Source organism: Martes martes, assembly GCF_963455335.1.
Source record: "Martes martes genome assembly, chromosome: 5".
Taxonomy (NCBI): domain Eukaryota; kingdom Metazoa; phylum Chordata; class Mammalia; order Carnivora; family Mustelidae; genus Martes; species Martes martes.
This window is the reverse complement of record NC_137892.1, coordinates 108,623,323-108,647,177: the sequence shown is the minus strand read 5'-3', so window position 1 is coordinate 108,647,177 and position 23,855 is coordinate 108,623,323. Positions and strand designations below refer to the sequence as shown.

The 23,855-nt window shown below is 47.5% G+C and overlaps 1 protein-coding gene across 1 annotated transcript in view; it reads left to right on the top strand.

Annotated features, from left to right (window-relative positions):
* The window catches only part of TENM2 (teneurin transmembrane protein 2), a 1,113,787-nt gene that overhangs the window by 1,005,920 nt on the left and 84,012 nt on the right, over positions 1 to 23,855 (top strand). The window contains exon 16 of the mRNA XM_080804500.1: positions 21,321 to 21,531. Within this exon, the coding sequence (XP_080660626.1) occupies positions 21,321 to 21,531 (211 nt within the window). The remainder of the gene's footprint in view (positions 1 to 21,320; positions 21,532 to 23,855) is intronic.

The following is a 23,855-nucleotide window of genomic DNA, read 5'->3' as shown; positions in this document are numbered from 1 at the left end:
AGTTGCTTATGTCAGGTGAGAGAGGTAGACGCGGATTGTCTCTCACCCGGTGTAAGCAATTCACAATTAACTGAGTTCTTTTTTTGGAGGAGATTTCCTCAGTGCGGGAGTATCCTTTTTATGGTTAATTACTTCCCTAGGAGGTGTGCTAAGCACTTTACTGTTTATTGATAAATATTAAAGTTGCTCCTCATCAACTCCAGATCCAATCCAGCAGCACACTAATTATATCACTTTTGTGTTTGTTTTGGTGGGGGTGGGAGTTCTGCCCCAGGCTCTTTCCTGCTCTGGGAGTTCTGGGGCTGGGCTGTGTGCTTTCTGAACCTGACAGTAGGTCAGAGGAGGCACTAGGCAGCGCATGGATGCCGGCCTGGGGAGCAGCTGCAATGAACACATTTGTTATGAGCCTCATGAATGGGGAAATAATAGAGTGCTCTTCCAAAGTGAGCTGGAAGAGGCAAATCATTTTTTCATCTGGGAACACTCTACGTTTAAAAAAAAAAAAAGATCTCAGTTGAAAGTGATAGATATTTTTTATTTTAAACTGAGATAGATATAGATCCAAGTATGGATACAGATATTTGAAGCCCTTATCAGCCTTTTTCAACCTGGGTTCCTCTGGAAGAGAATTAGTCCCTGGTGCCTTGTGGCCACTAGTAGTTCAGAAACTGTAGCTGACAGCACAACCACCTGGAGCACTTGATTAAACACAAAACTTCCCCCCCAGAATTCCAGATTCCGCAGGTATGGGGTGGGGTGCAGGAATTTTAATTTTGAGGAAATTTCCAGGTCATGCTGAGGCAGATTCTCTTTGAGAACCATTGTCCTGAGACATTCATTCTCTAGAATAAATTGACTTTTCTCCTGTGCGTCCAAAAAGGTACTACCAAAGTGCCATCTTTAGAAGACCTGAGAAACTTCTCACTCAAACGTTTTCTGTATTCTGGGGTGCCTAGCTGAGAAGCCCTGTTGGAAAAAGTTGCCTAGGACTATCCCCCAAACACAGTTTATGCCAGTTCCCTACCTTCTTAATCCCATCCCTTTGAAAGTCTCCCAACGCCCCGCAGCCAGGGGATGGCTAACTCAACCTCAGGAAGCCCTAACTGATGCCGAAGGGACGAGATCTCCCTGCCATTGCCCCCGAGAGGTAGAATCACTTCCGACAGACCTGCCGGCAAGCAGACTGTCTTTTAAATAGTGAAAGATCTTCACTTGAACTGCTCACCCCAATTTGAAAAAGAAGAGACTCAAAGAAATATTTTTGCTTCCAGAAGACAAATACCAGCTCATTAAAGTCTGAGAATACACACAACATGTGCTTCAGGGGACAGGCAGATAATATTTAATTATCACCACCAAGACAGAGGTGTGAGATTCAGTTCATCACAGCCAGGGGTAGGAGAAAGGGTGTAGATTTCCTCTAAAAGTGGGAACCTCGAGGTGGGGAAGCACTGTGAGACTGCCTGGCCTGGAAAGACAGGCCTTACTCCTTCCCCACGTGCCTTTATCACCCAGAGCTTAGAGTCAGAAGCCCCCACCCTCTGTCTGTACAAAGCCCAGCTCTCATTGTTTCAAGCCAGCCTCCCACGGAATCCTATCAGACGCCCTCTCCCCTGTGTGTGGCTGGAGGCCTGGAGTGGAGGGGGTAGGAGAAAGCCCTTCTACACTGAGCTTGTCCTCAGGTAACAGTGCGTCACATCCTGTCTTCCTGTATTAGCGAGCTGTCGGCATCTCCTTCTGGGGCATTCACACGGCACTAGAAGCTAGACTCTTGCTCCTTCTCCTGTCACTTCTCTGGTTGCTCAGGTGACGCTGTCACATCATGCTGGTTAAGAGCCTGGGCTCAGGTATCAGTCTTTGTGTCCCACTTCTGTGACTAACCTGACTCCTCAAAATCTCCGTTTTCTTGTCCGTGAAGTAGGCATGATAATGCCAACTCCATGAGCAGGTGTGTGGTTTCATTGACAGAGCGTATGCAGGGACATTTTACTAAGTGCCTGGTTCATGAGGCGCCCTCACACGCTGCTTGCTGCCAGCTCTAATGTTATCGGCGGTAATGTTGCTGTTATTTCTAGAACGGATGCTGAGTCCACACAGATGGAACCCAACCGGTCGTTTTCCCACAGTCCATAACCACTGAGGTTCTAACCAGTGTTTATCCGATGTCAGCACTCCATAACCTCCCTGATGGTTTAACAAATGTTCCTTGAGGTTTTGCTAAATGTTAGACATTGGAAATAGGCCTTTGGAAATACTAGGACAAATACGATGCCCGTCCACCAAGAGTTCATATCTATCTGAAGAGATAAGATGTAGAACACGTTATTGTAGTTATTACCATCAGGGCTGACAGGGCGGAGGACCGTCCTTCCGTGGGAGCACAGAGAGGTGACTGTCATGGGGCGTGGCTGTCAGCTACAGAACAGGAAAGAAAGCCCATGACCACACTGAGCCCAACATCTTCAGTCTCTCTCCTGGGAGAGTACTCAAAGCCAAAGAACTATGGTCAGTAAGGGGCCCTTCCCCCCACCAGCAGCTTCTACACCTCTCCCCCTAAATTAAGGCCTCCCTGACAGTATTCTGCAGCCTACCTCCATCTGCGAAGTTTGGTTCCTTGTTTTGCTCCAGAGGAGACTGCCTTGGTTTAAGAGATGTGGATGCTGGCCTGAGTTCCAGGCACTCCAGCCAGGTCTAAATGAGGAGAAATAACACTGGAGTCTGTCCAAAGCACTTGGAACAGACAAAGCCCACCCCTTGCCCACCGCCTCCTCCCCCTTTCCCCATCCCATAACCATCCAAATTGGTTTGACATGATTCAGGGATGCTATTCCGGCATTTATCTCAATTGTTAATTAATAACACCTTGTCGGTGCACGTAGCAGAGCCAAGCTCAGGACTTCAGGGACTCTGGAAGAGTTATAGTTCTCAAGTCCAAATAGTCCCATTTCTTCATCCAATGAGAGATAAAGCTTGGTGAACCCATTGTAAATGCCTTGATTAATGTGTGCGAATCATGTTGATGGATTGGTTGGGTGGGGGACAGCTTAGAAGTGCAACATTGCTCTATTAATTGGGTTGGATGAGGATTCCCCTTGCAGTCCAAAGACCTTGTGGCAAATGTAGCTGGAGCCATAAACAGAGTCCCCAATTAGCTCCCAGAGAGGAAAGCAATATATCTAATGCTTACGAGGGAAATGTGGCCTTGAGGCCACTGCCAGCTGGCCAGGCGCTGGGTCTCTCTTCCTTGGGAGGGAAGCAGAACTAACCCCAACTGAGGACCGCATGGCAACAGGGGGCTGAAATTATTCTGGATCTTCCAGTGCATTTGACTCAAGAATCTTCTGTTTAGGAAGCTGAGGGTTGGGGGTCAGTTTTATTTTGAGGCTTAAAAAAAAAAGTAGAATTCATTCTTTATCTAATATAAGAACTATCATCAGTGAGATTTTTGAGAGCTTACACGCACTGAGCCCTGTTCTGAGCTTTGTATGCATCTGGGTAATGGATGGGCAACCAACGGGTGGGCATCTCTCTGCTGCCCCGGTACCGTGCTTTCTGTTCCTCCACACAGCCGCCTGAGAGCTGGTTCTGAATGGTAAATCAGATCATGCCGTGCCCTCAAAGGGCTTCTCATGTAGTTAAAATCAAAATCAAAGGCTTCTCCCTAGCCTAGAGCGACTTCTGTGATGTGCCCCTTCCTCCTCTCTTGCCCATCCCCCACCGCCCTCCACAGCCACATCCACTCCCACCAGCCCCTCGTCCTCACATGCTGAGCTTAGTCGTACCTCAGGGCCATTGCTGGTCCAGGGCCAGAAATGCTCTGACCTGGCCATTTGACATGACAGGCTCCTCGCAGCCATTTTCTGTTCTTAGCTGCCTGTCTTGACCTACCTCTACCTCTCCCCCATCACCCTATAGTGTTTCCTTCACAGCAAATGCTACGTTCTTAAATTATCCCATCTGTATCTTCCTGGCCTATTGTCTGTGTCGTCACAGGAGACATAGAAGTTCTATGAATTTGTCTCTTCATAGTTTTTCCATGTCACAGACAAGGATACAGAGGGTGGAGAAGGTAATACGCAAAATAGGCTTTCAGATAACCACTGTGATAGAACACTTGGCTACTTTAAAGGCGGAAGCTCATTTCTTCTCAAACAGAAACAAAATTTGGAGACTGTTTCTGAAGAAAGTTCAAACAAGTACAGAATTTTTGTTATTATAAAGAGGACGCAGGAAAAGTCACCTCAAACATAGAACTTGCCCACTGAAGACTTTCTCACAGTCAATATGTTTGACTGTGGAATTTGTTGGGGGAGGGGAGGTATTTAAAGTTCATGAGTTTACCTAACATCACACCTTCAGTCTTTCCTAATCAAGTTTATAGTAGTTTAAATGATGATTAAGTGTCTCTTAAGGGATTTTATTTTCCCTGATTAGATGACAAATCAAGTATTCATCATAAAATTGTGATTAAAATGTATAATTTGGAAAAAAAATTAATAATTGAAACCACTGTGGACTTCTTTTAGGGAACTAAAGATCAAAACACAGATTTATCTGGTGGCAAAGAGGTAATATTTATTTCCTTATGTTGGCTTCCCGTATTTTTGCATTGGCGAGAGAAACTACCTAGATTGTAGCAAGTAGCCTCTTGGTCCCTGTGACCAGCATTTGAATAAAGGTTCAAGGGCCCTGGTACCAGGATTAGCGCTTTTGCTCTCACAGCTCTCCCCTCAGTCCAGACCAGTGGTTCTCTACCGGGGACAACTTTACTCTCTAAGAGGGACATTTAGCAACATCAGGAGACATTTTATGAGTCACAGCAGGGAGGAAGAAAGGAGAGGCTACTGGCATCTAGTGGGTAGAGGCCCAGGATGCTGCTAAAAATCCTATATACACAGGATAGCCCCCACAACAAAGAATGATTGGGCCCAAAATATCAATAATGCCAAGATGGAGAAATCTGGTGCAGGGATTGACATGTCCTACGGACATATCTGAGGGGTCCAGACATTTCCAGAACAGGGAGCATCTTTGGCTTGATGTCAGGGGCCTGATGCATTGAGCACTTACTAAGACTTTACCCACATTGCCCAAATAAATCGTGATAATAGCCCACAAGAGCCCTACGAACCTCTTAGTATCCTTTACACAGAGGCAGATACTGAGGGCCAGACCAGTGGAGTGGCGGACCCAGGCCCCCGCAGCTAAAAGGCCACCACACCAGGACTCAGAACCCAAGCCAGGAGCCTTCTTCATGGACCCCTCGCAGCCGCTGACCATTGCACCCGGGATCTGAGCAGGGCTATCTGTGAGCACTTAACGCCCTCCTCCCCTCAGAAACACGAATTCTGCAGCATTCGGAAAAATAGCATTGGCGTTAGCTTTTTCCCCCCGTTTTGGATTTGGAATGCATTTTTGCCACAAAGTGCTTATGCACTGGAATGCCAGGGTGCAAGCAGGGGAAAGTGGAGCAGTTGGACTTTAAATAGCTAGACGCTCTCTGTAGCACAGCAAGAGCAGCTGCCCAAGGTCTGTGCTCTTTTCTTTGACTTTCCATCTTCTCAGCCAAGAGCTCTGGGGGATTGGAGAGGGGCCAAGAATTCTGTGGCCAAGTGTAGATCCAAAGAAAGCTGCAAGGTGTGCCCCAAAGCTGTGTGCAATGCTTGCCTCCCCCCCACCCCCCAGCACCGCAAAGACCAGACCTTTCCAGGGGAATTCCCTCCCGTTTCCTGAGCTTGCGGTACTTCATCACTGATCTGCCAGCCCCGATTCCTGGAACTCCACGGCCACACACGCTGAGGCACGCTACCTCTTTGATTCACAGGAATCGTGGAGTCCGCGAATGTCGGATGCACAAAGACTAAAATACGGAGTCCCCAGCAGGTTTAAAACCCAGAGAGGGGAAATAACTTCTTCAAGGCCAAACAGCAGGGTAGGGCAGATCCAAGCCAGAGGCCAGGCTTCCTGGCTCTAGATCCAGTATGCTTTTCTCTATGCCATGTGGCCCCCAAAGGGACCCAGTCACCCTCAAGAGACCGTATGGCTGACCTTACTGGTAAGATCAGTCTGAGACCTAGGAACTACACGAGGAGGAGTTGAGGCACCTGTGTGCCCAAGAGTGAGCTCCTTTTCTAATTGTGTTCTGAAGCCAGCCTTTCCCTAGCCCCGGGCCTGTTCACACCTCTTGTCATGGATGGTGGTGAGAGCAAACACCTCCCCCCATGCCAGCCGCACACACACACCCAACCAGACCACATGAGTGCATGAGACTCAGATTCTGCCACAAAGAATCCAAGGTCTGCTGGGGTGTGAAACATCGGTGAAACCAGCTGCAACAAAGCCATGTACGAAGGGTCCAGGATAGAACGCGGCCAAGAGGCTGGGACATCCCAGAGAAAGGGCATCAAAGATTTCCAGAGCAGGCAGACTTGAATTTTGAAAGCTACAGAAGACTTACGTCAGGAATCTAGGGAAAGCATTATGGACAAAGAAGTGGCAAAGGTGCAGAGGCAAGGGACAGCAGTGCATATCTGGGGCCTCTGAGAAGACTGACAGAGAGTAGAGGAGTGAGGCTGGGGAAGCGGGTCTGGACAGAGAGAGCCCGGCCTTGCCTACCACGCTGGGCGGAGTGAAGTTTACCCCAAGTACTTGCTTTGCCTTCCTGCAGTTCCCGTCTTGGTCTCCACAGTCGCAACCACCCTTCTTCCCTCCGACAGAAGGCTGGTATCTCTGCTTGGGTGATTCCTAAATACATATGCTCACAGCACAGAAGGAGCGGCCTTTCTCTATGTTTCTTCCATTGCGCGTGCGCATCCTTTCGCCGCGAGGGGAGGAGACGGCCTGGCAGAGTGGTAAAGAGGCTATGGGGCCAGGGAGCTCTGGGTTCACGTCCCGGCTCCACCACTGATGGGAGCAAGTTGACCCATCTCTCTAAGCCTCAGTTTTGTCCTCTGTAAAGTGGGACTAATGCTAGTTGCCACCTCACAGGATACTGTGAGCTCAGATGAATTAACACATGGAAAATACTTAGTACCGAGCTCACTTAGGTCACTGGGCATCAGAATCACCCAGAAGGCAGAGCGCACAGATCGCCTGACTCACAGAGCTTCTGGTGCAGTAGGGCTGGTGCAGGGCCAAGGGATATGCATTTCTAACAAGTACCCAGGGGATACTGATGCTTTGGGAACCACTGACTGGACGCAATAGGTACCATTTTGGGGGGAACTCAAGTGCTGGAAGAGAGTGATTCCACCAACTGCGGCATCCCTGGGCTGCCTGAGGGGAAAGACAGGCCAAAAAGCTCTGCGTGCCAGGCTGTGCCAGCTTGGTTGGCATACGGACCCCAAGTGAGTCACTGTACTCACTGAAGCCCCTGCCCCAGAGCTGTCGCTACGGAGAGGGGCTCAGGGCCCCAACTCCCCGGGATCTGTTCCCCCTCCCCCCTTTCAAGAGCACTGGAGTAAAGCACAGCTGTGGGAAGAGCATGCTGGAAAAGGGTACATAGTAGGTGTCCCTGGTCTCTCCCCTTGTCACCTCCTGAGACTTCTCCCATCCCCCTCAGGCCCAAAGTTGGTGCTGTGACCTTTCTGGCTGGGGTCTGCAGGCTCTTGGGTCAGGCCGACTTGTGTTAGTTCTGACTCCAGTTCTCACTGGCTCTGCTTCCTTGAGCGAGGCACCTGAGCCGTCCAAGCCTCTGTTTCCTCATCTGTAAACTGGGAACAGCAACAGCAACCTCACAGGCCCTTTGAGAGGTTTGACTAGCAAGTTTCCAGAAGGTGGCTGAATACCACCTTATTTAAATGACAGGTCTAATTATTAGTGTCTCCCTGTGTAATGTGACTTCAGAGACTCTGAACACACACACACTGTTCCTAATGAAAATCTCATCATACCAAGTAATGCACAACATTTTAAAATCAGAAATCCATCTTTTGGTCCCTGTTCTAATGTATAATCCCCCTCAATCTCACACCCACTCATGCTGGAATGAGCGCATTTTCCCTCAGAGACCACAACCCAGGGATCTGGATGGCCCCCGGATGTATTGTCTGGTCTGCATAGGGTTAAAAAAAAGTCCCTGAATTAGCTGCTGACCTGTAAGAATAGAGGATTCCATTTAACCATCTGAAAAACTGAGAAGCTGGAGAGTAGTTTGTCCAAAGTCAACAGTGAAGTGGTGGGGTTGGAGCCCGGCTCCCCTAATTCTAAATGTCTGGCTTGTTCTCCTCCCAGACCCGTTTTCTGAAACGAGTTCTTTATCAGGTTCGCCAGAGAGTTCAAAGCTGCTGGGATCTGGGATAGGGGAGGGAAAGGTGAAGCCATAGAGAAAGGGGCCCTATAGTCACCAGAATAGGCTTCTCCTACTCTTCCTTCAGCTGTGCCTACTCATAGAGCACGGCTCAGGGGGCGTAGATCCAGGGAGAAATCTCCAGCCCACCGGGACCCAGCACCCAAAGCACCCTTTGAGGCGAAACATCAGTGTTGTCTGTTCCCAGCTACCACGCGGTCCGCTGCCGTGGGCGCTCCCGCATCTCTCACGTGCCCCCTTTGTGAGTGTTGCTGCTCGGATTTGCGAGCGCACCCTTGTCCGGCCCCTCCTTTTCTTCCCAACCATGAAAGCTGTGGTTTCTCAATATCCTTCCACCTCCACCTGATCATGCCACCCGTGTCACTGGACTGGACCGTTGGTCCTCCGGCTTCCGGTGTATTGCACGCAAGGCGGTCAGAAGAATACTTTCATTTCTGTTCTTGTTTCGGGTTTTTTTTTTAGCTGGACCCATCCGTGACTGGGAAAATAACTATTTTCTTGGGGTGTGGGCAGACATCTAGTCTCAGATCATCTGGAATTACGTGTTGGTGTTGGCGGCCTTGGTGACCTTGTGTGTGTGGAAGCGCACAGAGGTGCATAAGGGCTGGCACTGCCCACTGTGACAATGTCACTGATCTGACATCCCAGAAACAGGACAGGGGCACATGCATGTTTTGGCAGCGTTTCTCGAAACGGCTGTGCTTTCAGATGGAGGGGAGGTGGTCTCGGTAGGTGACGGTGGTCTTCTGCATCCTCATCTTGGTCACTACATCAGACAGAACGTGCTCTCCGATGGACACATGACCAGGAAAGGGGCATTTCTTGTCAACATAGTGCTCTCAGTGGCCTACTTGTGTGTCCTGAAGCCCAGACCCATGTGGTTGTAGTATCACAGAACTTCTCCTCACCAGTTTCTCCAAGTGGGTCCCTCTTATTCTGAAAGATGGTCAGCTGCTTTTGGTAGGCATCCTCAGTCTGTATGGCCATCATCTCCCCAGCTGCGTGAAAAAAGAAGAATCCTTTTAAACGTCAGGTCATGTGATGCCCCTGGGCAAACCTTCCCTGGGCATCACATGTCCCACAGAATATCATCTGGGTCACAGCCGTCACTCCGCATTAGTGAGCTCTTGCTTCCGCTCGGCACTTACGTCGTCCACTACCTGTCTCTATCATCCAGCCCAACATCCACCATCTTGTTCCTACTCTCAAGATACTTTCCCACCCTGGACCTCTACGCCTGCTGTTCCCTCTGCCCAGAATGGTCTTCCTCCAGAAGTTTCCACGACTTGTTTCCTCATTTCATTCAGGTTTCTCCCGAACGTCACTTCTGGGAAGCCTTCCCTGTCTTACCCCCGCCTAAAGCAGCAACCCCCGCCCCTGCTTCCATCACTCTCCCAACCCTTTCCCCTGCCTTGCTTTTCTTTAGAACACCATCACCTTCTCAGAGTCTATTATACATTTCTTTGTTAATTGTCTGCTTCCCCTCTAGAATCTAGGTTCCTAACTGCAGGCTCCCTGTCTGTCTTGGTCAGCTCATTATTAAATGAACTGAATAAATGGAAGTTTTAATGAGAAGGCTCTAGGACAGAAAGCCATTTTCTTTCATTCAATACATTATTTTAGTATGAATACATTTCATTTTAGGATTAAAAAAACACATCCATGCAATGATACCCAAGTCACTACATACCATTCATACCCTTTTATTAATGCAAAGAAAATCTAAAGGTAAGATATATTATTTATTTTAGGTAAGACACGAACACATGGTTATGCAGCTCTTCATCTCTATTGTCAACATAGCTCACCCATGTATGGACTTCCCACGGGCTGGTGGCACTAGGTCTGCAAATTCTGCTGTCCTCTGAGACGAGAGGAAAGGCAGGGTTGAGTGAAGCGGGACCGTCCAAACCATGGCCGGCCTTGCGAGGCCCAGAGTAGCAAGAGAGATCAGCAAATCTGAGGCTGCGCCGGCTGTGTGCAAATCCCAGCTCCTCCACTCATGAGCCGCTGCCTGACCTTGTCAAATAACCACCTCTCCAGGCCTCGGTTCTCCATCCATACAGCCAGAGCAAACAGAAGGTTGCTATACACTAAATGCTTTTGCACAAGGCTGATTTAATCTTTCACAAAGGCCCTATTAAACTCGTATTATAATTATATCCACTTTACTGATGAGAAAAGTGAGGCTCAGAGAGGTAACCTGATTAGCCCAAGGCCACACAGCCAGTATGTTGCAAACACAGATCTTGTGACGTTAATTGGCAGTCCCATCCTGGCTCCTAGCCCCCATGCCTCAGTGAATGCAAAGATAAAATGAGATTTCTAGGGCATGCAAAGCACAGTACCTGAAGCCTGGCAAGGGCCATGTTTAGCAATTAGTACTTCTGATTTCCCTGATCCAAATGGAGGCTAGCCTGATAGCTGAGTCTGGTCCCTTCTCCCACTGGGAAGTCTAGGGGTACTTCTTTATGCACCAGGAGGACAGGCATCTTGGCCTCTGCTAATTCTCTCAGCTTGGGGACCAGTCCTCCCACCTGCCCACAGGAGTGGGTCTCTCTTCAGGCAGAAAGTAACTGTTCCAGTCTGTTGCTCTGAGATGTCGAGGTGTCGATGGTGACAGCCCTTTCTCTTCTGAGGGGCCCAGCAGGTCCCTGTCTGGCACCCCACCAGCCTGCCACCCCCTGCTGGGCTGGCTTCTGTCTGACCTGTCAGTGGTCTCTCTGAAAGGGAGGTTGATGGGGGGCAGAGGGGAGGGGCCAGGAACAGCAGACAGAGGGTAAGCATTTGGGGATATTGGTGGCTGAGATCAGAGACCCTTGCTCTCTCTTGCCAGTAGTTTTTGTAACAGAACAGCAGGGAGACAGCATCAGCCAGGATAGAAATCCCCCAGGTATAAAAAAACATGGCCCTAGGCTAACAAGGGTGAGGCTGTGTCAGAGAGGCCTGTCAGGGAATGTCCAAGGTGGGCAAACTCTCATCGAGTGGGATCATTATTCCTAGAGACCCTGTCCGGGTTGAGGAGAGGCAACAGAGGGAGGGGGGAAGGGCGGGGGAAGAAGAAAGAGAGAGAGAGGCTGAGAGAAAGAGCAACTAGAGAATGAAGATGTTTTGTGAAGCCTCAGCCTTTCCTTCCCCACATCCTGTATTGTATATGGCCAGTCACAGGATACCTGCATATGGCCATGACTACTAACAGCCTCCTGTGAAGAACTGAGGATAGAAGCCAAACATAGGCTTTGGAGCTGGACAGCCAAATGGTGCCTCCCTCCTCCCTTATTTACTAGCTGTGTGATTGTGACCAAGTCTCTTAACCTCTCTGAGCCTGTTTCTTCCTCTGCAAACTGGAGATTATAGATGGCCCCTCCAAGCATCCGTGTGAGCATACATAATGAGGGCTGGATAAGTGGGCAAGGTGCAGGCGGCAGAAGCACAGACGAGCTTCAGGGCTGGCAAAGGAATAGCCCTATGGCGGTCCACCTGTCCCAAGTGGGAGCTGGGCAGAGCGCTGGCTAAAACAGTCTGCATCCCAACTTTTCAAAAAATAACTCTCCCTCCAATATTATTTAAATTGCTCCTCTTCTGTTTGACATGGTCCTGCCTTAGGTAAAAGAGCTCAGTGCAGGCACTACCATGTCATGGTGGCAGGCACTGTGGCTCATGTGTGCCATCTGGAATGTTCTACTCTACCCGCCCTCACAGGGCAGCTTCATGTAGGATTTGGCTTCAGAGTGCAGCAAACTGGGTCAAAAGACAACCCCAACATGGAGAAGCTGTGTGGTCTTAGGCAAGTTATTTACTGTCCTTCTAAAGCTCCAGTTCCTCACCTATAAACAATGGTGTGAAGGATCCCTGGAATTCTGGTGATTTAACAAAGAGATGCAAGTAAAGCACTTAGCACGGTGACTGAAACCTAGTAAGCTTTTCCTAAGTGCCTACCATTAACTCTGACTAGACATGGTTGCCATTAATGCTTCATCATCCTACTGACTCCCAGGATGTGTCCCCCTCACGTAGGGTCTCTATGCTGAAATACACTGGCTTTGGGAGGCACTGGGAGGCCAAGGGCAGGGGCTCTGAGCTTATGTGCTAGTAGTGATGATGTAGTTTGTGTTGCATTTAATCACCCCTGAGTGTGCATTTTATGAGATCAATCAAGCATGGGGGGCTATTATGCAGATGAATGTGTGGCTGGTGCTTCCAAGGATAGCGCTCCCAAGCCTAGAGCCCTGTTCTCATGAAGTGCTTCCCAACTTGTATTGCACTAGACTGTTGTGGGGAGAAGTTCTGCGACAAAAGAGGTCTGTGGTCAGGAAATTCTGTGTGCTCCATTGCAACATTAAAGATTCATAATGCATATTCACCCATGAAAGGCTCTGAGAAGTCCTGCTGTAAAGAAACTAGTTCAACTGTTTAACCAACATCATTCAAGTTGTTTTGACCACAGATCCTCCAGTGCCACCTCCACTTCTATGTTTCAGGGAACCCATGTTAACATCCCCAAGGAGACATAGTTCGGGAAAGCTCCTTTAGTCTCTCTGAGTCAGATGTACCGCTATGGATATTTGAGGGATGTTTTCAATAATTCAGAACAGGGGTCCTTGAGGTTTAGTAGGCAAAATAATCACCTGGGAATCTTCCTTAAAATACACACTCTCAGGGCACTGGAGTGGCTCAATCGGTTAAGCATCCAACTCTTATTAGTTTGGCTCAGGTCATGATATCAGGGTCCTGGCACTAAACCCCATGTTGGCAACTCCATGCTCAGCGGGGAATCTCTTAGAGATTCTCTCTCTCCTTCTCCCTCTGCCCCTCCCCTGCAACTACACTCATGTACATGTGCTGTGTTTCTCTCTGTAAATAAATCCTTTTTTAAAATGCACATTCTCAGTTTCCACACTGAGAAATTCAGTAGGCCTCGGTGACAGCAAGAATCAGCATTTCAAAATCAGTAAGGTGGTTCCAGAGCAGGAGATCAGGGAACAGACCTTGACCAACAGCTATTTAGTGTCTGACTTCTGGAAATACCGTGCTCAGAACAGCAACATCAGCATCACCTAGAAACTTGTAAGACACGCAGAGCACAGTAAGACCAGAGAATTGGAATCTATATTTTAACAAGGTCCCAGGTAATTCCATTGCTGGTTAGATTTTAAGAAACATTGGTTTTAAAAGTTTTTATTGATAATATTTGTTCTGGGTTTTTCCATTTGTTTAGTTTTAATAAACTCAAAAAAAATGGATACACACTGCAAGCTTATTGTCATAAAATTCCTACCAATCCTCACCCCCACCCCCATAGTAAAGGGTTGACCAGATGCTCCAGTAGCTTCAAAGTAAGCCAAAGTCTTATTAAGAAATGGTCTTACCTAGATTACATCCCTGTCTTCAGTAACAGTCCCTGGGTTTTCCTAAGCAGCCTTTGCTTTCTTTCCCACATCCATCCTGAAGAGTAGGAAACCCAGAAAAAGTAGCTCTCAGTGGGGGCTCCACTCTGTCAGCTCTCTGGTCAGACATGATTGATCTTCCATTGCTAAGTCATAAGAAAAGCCAAAGGGGCTTCAGAGCAAGGAGCTCTGGCCTTGGAATTCAGAGACTGTCAAAAAAGAGTTGGCACAAAGCAAGAGGAAAGCTTCCAACAGGTCTTCCAGATGGAGCGCAAATACAATTTCACTTCTTGCAATATTTAAGAATGGCAGTTGCTGTGGTCAAGAGGGAGGGGATGCCTGCATACCGATGGTCCATCAGGCAGCAAGGGTATTAATGGCAGGTGAAACCTTCCAAATGAGCACCCTGTCAGCCAATCTATTGCTTTAAAAGGTTGGCAATGCAGGAGCCTAACAGAGGCAATGAAGAACTAATCTCATATTGCCAGGTTAAATCAAGTCAGCCTTGCCTGCTCCTTTCACTTTTTAGTTACATCAAGCCAGAATACTTTCAATTATCCCTCCCTTCCAACTTGTCAGCAGGCATTGGGTAAAATGCAAATGGAACAGTGCCTTCCCTGGTGGAGAGCAGAAAATATGAAGACGAGCCTCCATTGGTTGAGCTCCTACTGTGTATTCAGTGCCATACCCTCACCATCTCATTTCATAGGCACCATCTTATAGCATCTCCACGCTCTTTGGTGAAGTAGGTATTATTGGGCCCATTCTATTGCTGAGAAAACTGAGTCTCAGGAGTCCAGTCACTTGCCAAGTTTACATAGTTAATGAATGATAGAATAGGTTTTAACCATTCTGACTCTGACGCCCATATTCTTTTGCCATACGTCTAACTGGGCCAAGAATCCAGGGCTACTCTGGGTGAGTCCTTGAGCTTTGGAGTGCCCCCCTCTCCTTGAAATTTTCTAAGTGCTCCACCAGTGCAGATACTGGCCAGGGTCATCAACGCTATCTGGGAGGACCAGGACCCACCTGAGCCCTGGTCCCTACTTCTCCCTTTCAGGGTGTTCTCTGACCCTCTACCATCCTTTAACCCCATACCCATGCATGTAAGGGTGATCAGATTTTGAGAGAGGTTGGGGGATTTGCATTTATGAGGTATCTCAGGGCCCAATGCCCAACCGTAGTTCCGGTGGACATATCGGCAAGTAGATTGTTCCTATTGGCTGGAAGAGTATTTTGCAAGATCTTGTGACATCAGAATGAAAATGGTGCTGATATGTCAATTCAGGTAACCCAATTTGTTTAGATAGAAGGGGGCTGGAAAAAATGATTTACTAGGGACCCCATACACTTTAGACATGGTCCTGAAGGAGCTCACCTTAAGAAATCAATTAATCAATCAATCAACCAATCTCAAGGCAAAAAGAATCCTAGGGTTGCCATATTTCTCTTTATTCAAGAACCTCTTTATGTGACTGGCCACTCAGGTGCCTTGGGCCTATGCCAGCTACCCCCCACCACTCCTTTATTTCCATCACAAAGAACAAACAGAGAAGGCTTCTTCCTTCTTGCCCCAATTTGTTGCCTCCCCACTTTTCTCCACTCTGTTAATTTTCTACTTCCCCATCATTAACTGAGCTCAAGAAGGTCCCTAGGATTATTGGGCCCACCACCTGAATTCCCTCTATTTTCCTTGGGGAAATGAGAACTTGCCAAGTACCTTACTCTGTATGCTAAACGAACCTATATGATGCCAAGTAGAAAAGATTCAGAAGCCTGTACTAGGTTACCAGGTGCTCACAGCTGTTCATCTACCTAGTGTGGATTATCTCAGTCCTCTCATTGCTTCTGCGAGGTATCTGCACCACCCCCACTCTGCAAATAAGGAGACAGAACAGAAAGAGCTTGGTATCTTGGCCTAAAGTCAGTCTGTTAGCAAGGACATGAATTGCATAATCTTAAACACACACCTTGATGTGTGTTGAAGCCAGGTGAATAAGATGAAGATCGAGAACATTCCCAGCACCCAGAAAGTTTCCCACCAGTACCTCCCCATTAAGGTAACTACAATTTCTAACTTTTTACCATAACTGGTTAACTTTGCCTTTCTTGAACATCCTGTAAATGGAACCATGTGTCCTCTTCCTAGTTTTAACCAGCCTCTTGTCCAGATGAATAGGGGAAGTAGATTTGGTGGTTGGTGATACCTCTCATCAGACCACAATCTGGAAAGATTGAAGCTCGTTTTTAAAATCTGAGATGCTGCCCAGCTCCCAGTCTGGTCCTACGTGCAGACACCAGCAGAGCCATCCGTGGCACCTGAAGTGAATTGTTGGAGTCGATTTGTGCCACCCTGTCCCAAAATGAAACTGAGAAAAGTACATTTAGATGTTTTCCTGAAGCCTTTAATACCCAAGAAAGCTGGAGAGTTCAGGCAGGTTATAAAGGGAATCACTTGCATACCAAGCTCCAGGGAATAAAAGGCACCAAAATTGAACAAAATGCTTCCATCCGGATTCTCCATAAGCTGCCCAGTTTACAAAGATCAAAGAGGAAAATAAATGAAATGAACGAAATGAACACCCTCTCACTCCTAGAGACCTCCCTTCTCTGTAAGAGTTATGTGTGGACTCAGGCAGCCTTTCCCAAACAGAAAAGACATGCGTGTCTCAGCCAAGTCTGAAACAGCCAGCAGCCTCCGGGGCTCTCTGCAGCCTCTCCACTGACCTGTGGCCTGCTCCCCACTGAGCAGAGCTTCACTGGTATGTGTTCAGCAAAGGCTCTGAGGTTCTATCTTTTGCCAATTCAGGAGCTCCTTTAAAAATCCAACCGCGTGAACTAGGCAGGGGCTGAAAACAGCTGGCACAAACCTGTAGCCAGCCCAGAAGGCAAGTGCCACCTTGTGCCAATGGTAAACAGCTGAATGGGGGTTTCAATCTCACAGGTAAATAGTGTGGTCCTCCGCAGCCTACATCGCAGGGAATGAATTCCCAGGCATCTTGTTTCTCCTGTTGATTCCTTTCTAGAAACTTGTTTCAACCAGCCTGATTCTTTCCCAGCTGTGGCTGTAGGCAGACCTGCACAAGTAATTAAAATCGCACAGCCACCCATGCTTCCCCAGCTGGTGGGTGTCCACTGCCCTGTCTTCAGGCTCCCTCTGGGAAAGAAATGTCTTCTCCTTCTGATAATGAAGAAGACAGAGAGGATAATGATCTCACTGGTTACCTTTTCCTACTTTTTATCCAGAGCTGCTTCTTAGTCACTTGGATAACTTACTTACCTTCTCTGAGCCTCAGTTTCCAACTCTGTAGAGTGGGTGATGGCCTAATAATGGGCATAAACACATAGTTAGCCTAGTGTTCACAGGACCAGGCACTGTTCCTAGTGCTGCATATATAGTAACTGCTTTAGTCCTCCAAACAGCACTTTCTAACATCATCATCATCTTCGTTTTGTACGTGAGGAAACTGAGATACAGAGGAGTAAATTGCCCAGGGTCAGCAGATGGGTAGCACCTGATCTGAGATTCAAACCTAAAGCCCCTGATCCAGACTGCAAGGCTGAAAGGTTATGGTCTGCTCTGCAGGGTTGCCATGAGGACTGAAATCAAGAATATGTCTAAGTCTTGTTCAATCCATAGCATTTATTATTACTGCCAATTAACTTAACACTATGTGGAAACATTACATTCTTGCCCGAGATTCAACCTACCCGTAGCACACAGCGGGGAATGACTCCAGTAGGGGATATTAATTTCACTAATATCCATGTCCAATTTTTATAAACTGAAAAAGCTGAAAACTTTGCTGAGTTTTTGATTATAGTAATATCTAGGGTTCATTGAACACATACTATGCTAGACTGACATTAGATAAGCAGATATCTCGATTCATTTGTTCTCCATCACAGAACCCTATGATATATGCACTCTTTTAACTCAGTTTTAAAAGCAAAGAAGTTGAGGTTCATCAAGGATAGTTATCTTTCTAAGTTTACATAGCCAGGGACCAGAGGACATGAGCCTCAAACCCAAATCTGTTCGATTCCAGAGGCCGGGCTCTTGCCTCGGACACCGTGTAAGCTTTTTGCCTAAAATTTTACCTTAGGAATTCTAATTCAAAGGATTCAATTCAGCATCACCCTGATTTCTGCCTTGTGTTGCTAGACCTGTCACAGAAGATTCTCTCTGATTTTCTTTATCAAAAGCAATAAAAAGAGTATCTCACATATTGTTCCCAGAAAGTTTCGCCACATCCCTATTTCTCTGAAATGGCCATTACAATTAACGTATGACACATGCGTGTGGCACGCAGCCAGGGCTGTGGTTTAGCCTGCCTTCTGACAGCATCTAGATAATTCTCCACGGCTGCATCTCACGGAGTGAACTACGTGAGGGCACGTGGGGCAAAGGCGCCTATTGCTGTGGGGCCCAGCCGGGAAGGCCTGGGTCACTTTCCCCAAATGCTGAGTCAGGATCGGGTCCTGCTGGAGGACTCTGCACACCTCCCTCCCACCCTCCCTGGGAAAAATCCCACCAGGCAAACAAGGAGGTGGGTAAATAAAGGAAGAAACCGTCCAGTGTCGCGGGAGGACTGTGCTGCTCTCGCACCCCTGTTGAATAGAGACGCCGACAGCCTCTCAGGTCCTGAACTGGCAATTCAGAACAGTTTGATTGCCTGCTTGATTGTTTGCGAGATAACTGCAAGATTGTCAGTGACAGGGTAATTTACTGAAGATTGCCATGTCAGACTCCATGCGAGGGGCTTGCTGGCATAAAGATGCGGCTCTCGTGACTGACAGGCCACTGGGAGATTGGAGTGCCAATTTAAAGTTCACGGTGTCGTCGGAAAGCGTTCAGCACCAGCAGCCCATAATCACGCAACATGATGAGGTCATTACAGGCGTAACGTATGCTCACGCTTAATAACTGGTAGAACCCCAAATGCGCCATCTCCGGAGCAGGTAAATGTAAATATGTGGGAGGAAATCATTTCTATCCTTTTTTTTCTCCCCATTTTTTTAGCATTTGCCATCTGCTATTGCTGATGTGTTTATAGGACATCCCCTGCCAGATGGGCCTTTAAGTAAAAAGCCCTAGAATCGACAGAACAGTGGAGAAATTAGAGGTCCACACTTTCGAACAAGTCACAAGTCCAGAATGAGTAGCAGACGAGCAGGGGTCGGGGAGGAAAGTGTTGAGTGTTTAAGAGGAAAACAGTCCCGAGTTCCTATTTGAGCCCAATGAGGTTCTCAAACTGGTTATATGGAGGGGGTGGTAAATCCGGTGAGGGGTAGGGGACGTTCCCAGCTTCAGGAGGGAAAGGCCACCAAAGACAGATGGAACTTCTAATGGGAAGAGGCCAGCAGCCTTAAAGAAATCTGTAGTGCTAACAGCAATGTGTCTCTTCTCACCTGAGAAGTTTCTGCATCTGCTGAAGGGAGCACCGCCAACAGGGCTCAGCGGGATGATTTTAAATCCAAAGCAGGCCTTCCACCGTAGATCCCATCTGTCTGGTGAAGGCAGTCCGTGGAAGGTGATGTTAAAAGCAGCATGCTCTGTGGAGTTTTTTCCTTGTCTTTTTCTTATTCTGCGAAGGGTTCTGGGATCCACTCTACAATCTGAACACAGATCTGAGACCGTGCCCCAGCATCATCCTGCTGCCAAGATACAATTCTCTGGCCTTGTTTCTTGGGTCTGAGATTTGTGGGCCTCTGGGGAGAACCCGATTCACCCAGCCCATCAGGCAGAGGTGTTCAGAGCCCTGACTTGGAAAGTCTCTAAATTTAAAGTGTGTGTGCCTGCTCACCCTCCTGTGTCTGCGTTTCTAGGAAATTCTGTAAATCTAAATGCGTTACGAGGCACAGAAGCAACATTTGCCCATGTGGAAAATGAGAGGCTAGTTTTAGTAATTTAAAGCCAAGCAAAACACACAACCTTCTAATTTGTTTGTTTGCTAAAAAGAAAGTAATGCATTAAAATAATTGTACATTAATTGCTAAATTACAGTGGAACTTTGGTGAAATTACATATTTCAATTTCATTAGCAGAACCAAACGAAAAGAGTAATGCCAAAAAATTACATTGTAGTAAATTTAAAACACGCAGGCAGGCCTCTGATTCAGTACTCCAGTACACATGTTTGTCAAGCCACAACCCAGGGTTTGAGTACATGTTCCTACGATGTTAATTATGGCCCCAAAGTACCTTGCTATCAAATCTGGGAGATGCAAGCAAATTATTCTCTGAGACTTTCTCTCTACTGCATGTTCAGTCAGTGCCCAGCAGAGTGAATAAGTGTTGGCCAACGAATCCATTCTAATAGGGAATTCCAAGGAGCAAAGACTGCCCAAAACATTCCCATGCTCAGCCTTAACACACAGACGAAGAAGGGGAAACATTCATTTATTCATTCAACAAACGTTTGTTGAGTACCCAGTTCTGTGGTTGGCACTGAGCAAGATGTGAATATAGAAATGAATAAGACACTGTTATTCTCTTCAAAGAGCTCATTTTCCAGACAGGAAGGCAAGCACACAGAGATAACCCTAGCACAAGGAAGTTGGCATTCTCAAGGGTTTCTATAACTTACTGTGCATTAAAATCAGCTGAGAAGCCTGTATAAAAGCCAGGTGCCAGGACCCGCTTCTGGAGGCTCTCTCTGGGAAGCTCTGGGGTAGACCCTTGATTCTCCCCATGGGATTTTGATGTGGAACCATTCTCTGACAAACTCAGATTCAGGGATACATAGAGCAGGGATACCCTAACCTAGCCAGAGACATCACCAGGAAGGCTTCCTAGAAGAGGTGGCCATACCTAGTCTGGGTCTTAGAGGATGAATCATATCTGTTTCCCCGCCACTGTACAGTCAGGTCCTTCAGAACACCGTCATTCTTCATCCTTTGTCCCATGTTTCATTTCCAGGACATGGATGGCACTCAAATATTTGTTGCGTTATAGATGAATGATAGGAATTGTAGATGAATGACCGGAAAGGGACGGAGGGGCAGGGATCTGGGCAAGTAAATCAGGATGTTCAAAGTGCTACAGGTGAGCAGCAAGGTAGCACCAGAGCGATTGGGTGAACCAATAGCTTAATTTCCGGGCACTCCAACGAAAGCCGTTTCTCCGCATTTCCCAGAAAATGTAGAACTCCCCCCACCCAGCTGTCAAACTGGTCAGCACTGCACTCCCTGTCTGAGAGGGAGCGGGCGTGGAACATTTTCACCATTCAAGCAAGACTTTCGATTGGTGCACACATTAGCAAAGGCCCCCAAGAACCAGCTATGGATAATTTTTTGTGCTGTGCTGTTCAAAAGCAAAATGCTTGTTTTTGTTTCCAACCACTCAAATAATACTTGCTCATGACCGAAAAAGTAGAAATCCTAGAAAAGTCTAATACAGAGAGACACACACTCATCTACTGTCCGGGGATAATCATTCATCCACCTCTCGGTCTTTGCTTTTCTCTGCATATGTGCTGGAATTAAACTAGGCCCATTGTGTGACTTCTGCCATTTCAAGCCCTTGGGAAGGGCTGACGCTCTTCCTGACAAAGGTGCCAGCATCTCTCCGCAGCGTTTTGCCGTGAAATGCCCTGACCGTGGCCCTGCCTCTGTCCTTCCAGATGGCCTGGTGGATTGCCTGGACCCTGACTGCTGCCTGCAGTCGGCCTGTCAGAACAGCCTGCTCTGCCGAGGGTCCCGGGACCCCCTGGACATCATTCAGCAGAGCCAGACAGACTCGCCTGCTGTGAAGTCCTTCTACGACCGCATCAAGCTCTTGGCGGGCAAAGACAGCACCCACATCATCCCTGGAGACAACCCCTTCAATAGCAGGTGGGCACCCTTCTGTCCATACAGGCTGCCGAGGTGGCTGGGCTCCTTCCTGGCAGAGCAGGAGGAAGGAAGCGCTCCTGGTTTTTCTGTGGGACCCACTGGCCTAGAAACTACCCCATGAGGGCAACTCCTCTCTCTGGTCCACAGAGGGCCCTTTCCTGTCTGTGGAAGTTGGCCACCTTCACCCCAGAAGCTGCTGGAGAAATCTGTGGTTGGTCTGGTTTTGAGGTCATTTTTCCGATCTGTTATTTTATTATATCATTGTTATTATTTTATCTCTCTTTATAACATACCTCTGATAGTACTTTTTGTCTGATCACCACTGAAATACTTCATTCAATAGAGTATTTTTGAAAGTAGTTATTAGCTGAATAGCATTAATTAGAATTTATTGAGCACCTCTCATAAGCCAGAGACTTTATGTGGACTGTCTCCCATCCTCCCAGCAACCCTATCAATTATACCTGCTATTGACCTGCTTTGGGCAAGATGTCGTGCTGAGGCATTTTACCTTTCTTTCCAAAATGATGGGGTTTCTCTTGAATTTACTTTTGCTCTCAGTAGCTAATTTGAAGCAGTTCTGGGGAAAATTCTGGGTTTATTTTACAGTCAGCTTGGCCCCTCCCTTCCAAGTTAGAACTGTACCCCTGGAGAGGAGAATGCGGGAAGAGTTGGCTTTGAGGCATCCCGTCCCCTCCTAGGCACTGTTCATGATTCTGAGGGTGAGAGGAAGGACAGAGAGGCAAGGGTCTTCTTATGGCCTGCCTGCATATCACAGATCTCTCTCTTGGTGGGTCTGGGTCCAGATGTCAACAGTGTCTGCAGATGTGAGGTCTTCTTGGGGTTGTCTGTCTCATTTTGGGGTTCCTTACCATGGGGAAAGAAGAGTTGCTGGCTGGGTCCTCTTTCACGAAACCTCTAGGAAACTTGAAGTTGAACGGGGTGCTGCTGGCCTCCTCCGCCCTCTTACCATCCTCCTCGTGCCATCCTTCTCTTATATCTCTTATCGTCACTCAATTCTGGGGAGGCCCAGAAGCAACTCAGGAAGTATGCTGCTCAAGCAGGCTTCCAGCCAATAAGGGAAATACCAGACTTCACCTCCCACGGGAGCCCCTAGCTTTTTAAATGATTCTCTTGGTGCCCCTCCCAGTAGACCTTGGGGGGGAAACAGCATCAGGCCATGACTTAGACTCTGCTCCTCCCCCTTGGTGAACGTGGGATGGGGAGGTGGCAGGTAATGGTACAGCTGATTAATTCCACAGCCCCTAGGAACTCTCTGGGAAGCCTCAGTTCCTGGCCGTGGTTTGTATATGAGGGCTCTTAACGTGGTCACTTCGGGCCAGCAACTTTAGCCTGTCACCTGTTCTTGCTTTCCTAAAAGTAAAACAGAAAAGAAAAAATCATCTCAGCCGTCTTCTATTTCAGCCCGGACACCCCCTAGCCTGTGCCACTTTAGGCAAGTTATTTAACCTCATAAACTTCATTTTCTTGATTGACAAAATTAGAATATTATAGGATATACTTGCACAGTTGTATTATTACTTTAATACAAGAACCCCTCAAAAATAAAAGAAACCACAAATCTTTGATCAGAGAAGCATTTGCTTGCTAGAATCCTAGTTCTGGGACAGGGATTCTACAGGTATGTTTCCCTTTAATTATGAATGTAATTCCTGTTGCCAATGAGTCACGAGCAGCCCTTGCACCAGGCTGGAAGCATTTCAGTAGGGCTTGCGTGCAGTTTGCTCATACAGTAAATGCAACTTCAAAGGCCCCTGCTCTGTTCAGCTTCCTGTTAATATTTCATTTTCCCTACCCTAAATCCAGTAATTTCCTGATACTCTCCTTTTTGTCCCTTAAAATTCAGTCTTCTCCTCCTTATCCAAGTTGCCATTTCCAGAAGGCACCTTGAGCTACAGCCAAGATTCAGGAGAGGAGGCAGAGGCTCCAGAATATCTGGTGGACTAGACCAGCCCCAGAGATCTGGAAGGAAGCGACTTGCTTTAGAGAAAGCGTCTCTGGAGCTTTGAAAGTCACAGTAGATACCACCACCCACGTGAGCCCACATTCCAACACACTGACGTGGAAACGTAATTCAGAAATACAAAATGTTACTCCAAGACAGGTTGAAGTTCACCAAGCATGAGAATTTTAGTGCATTATCCTCTGACAGAAAAATGAAGGAGAAAGCTAGGAGTAAAAAAGAAGTTAATTCAAGATTTCTAAGAAGGCATTTCCCCAAGATAATGGCACACAAAAATCACTAAAATGCCTTGACTCCACCACTATAATTTATAGAGCAGATCTCACTATCTAGATAATGT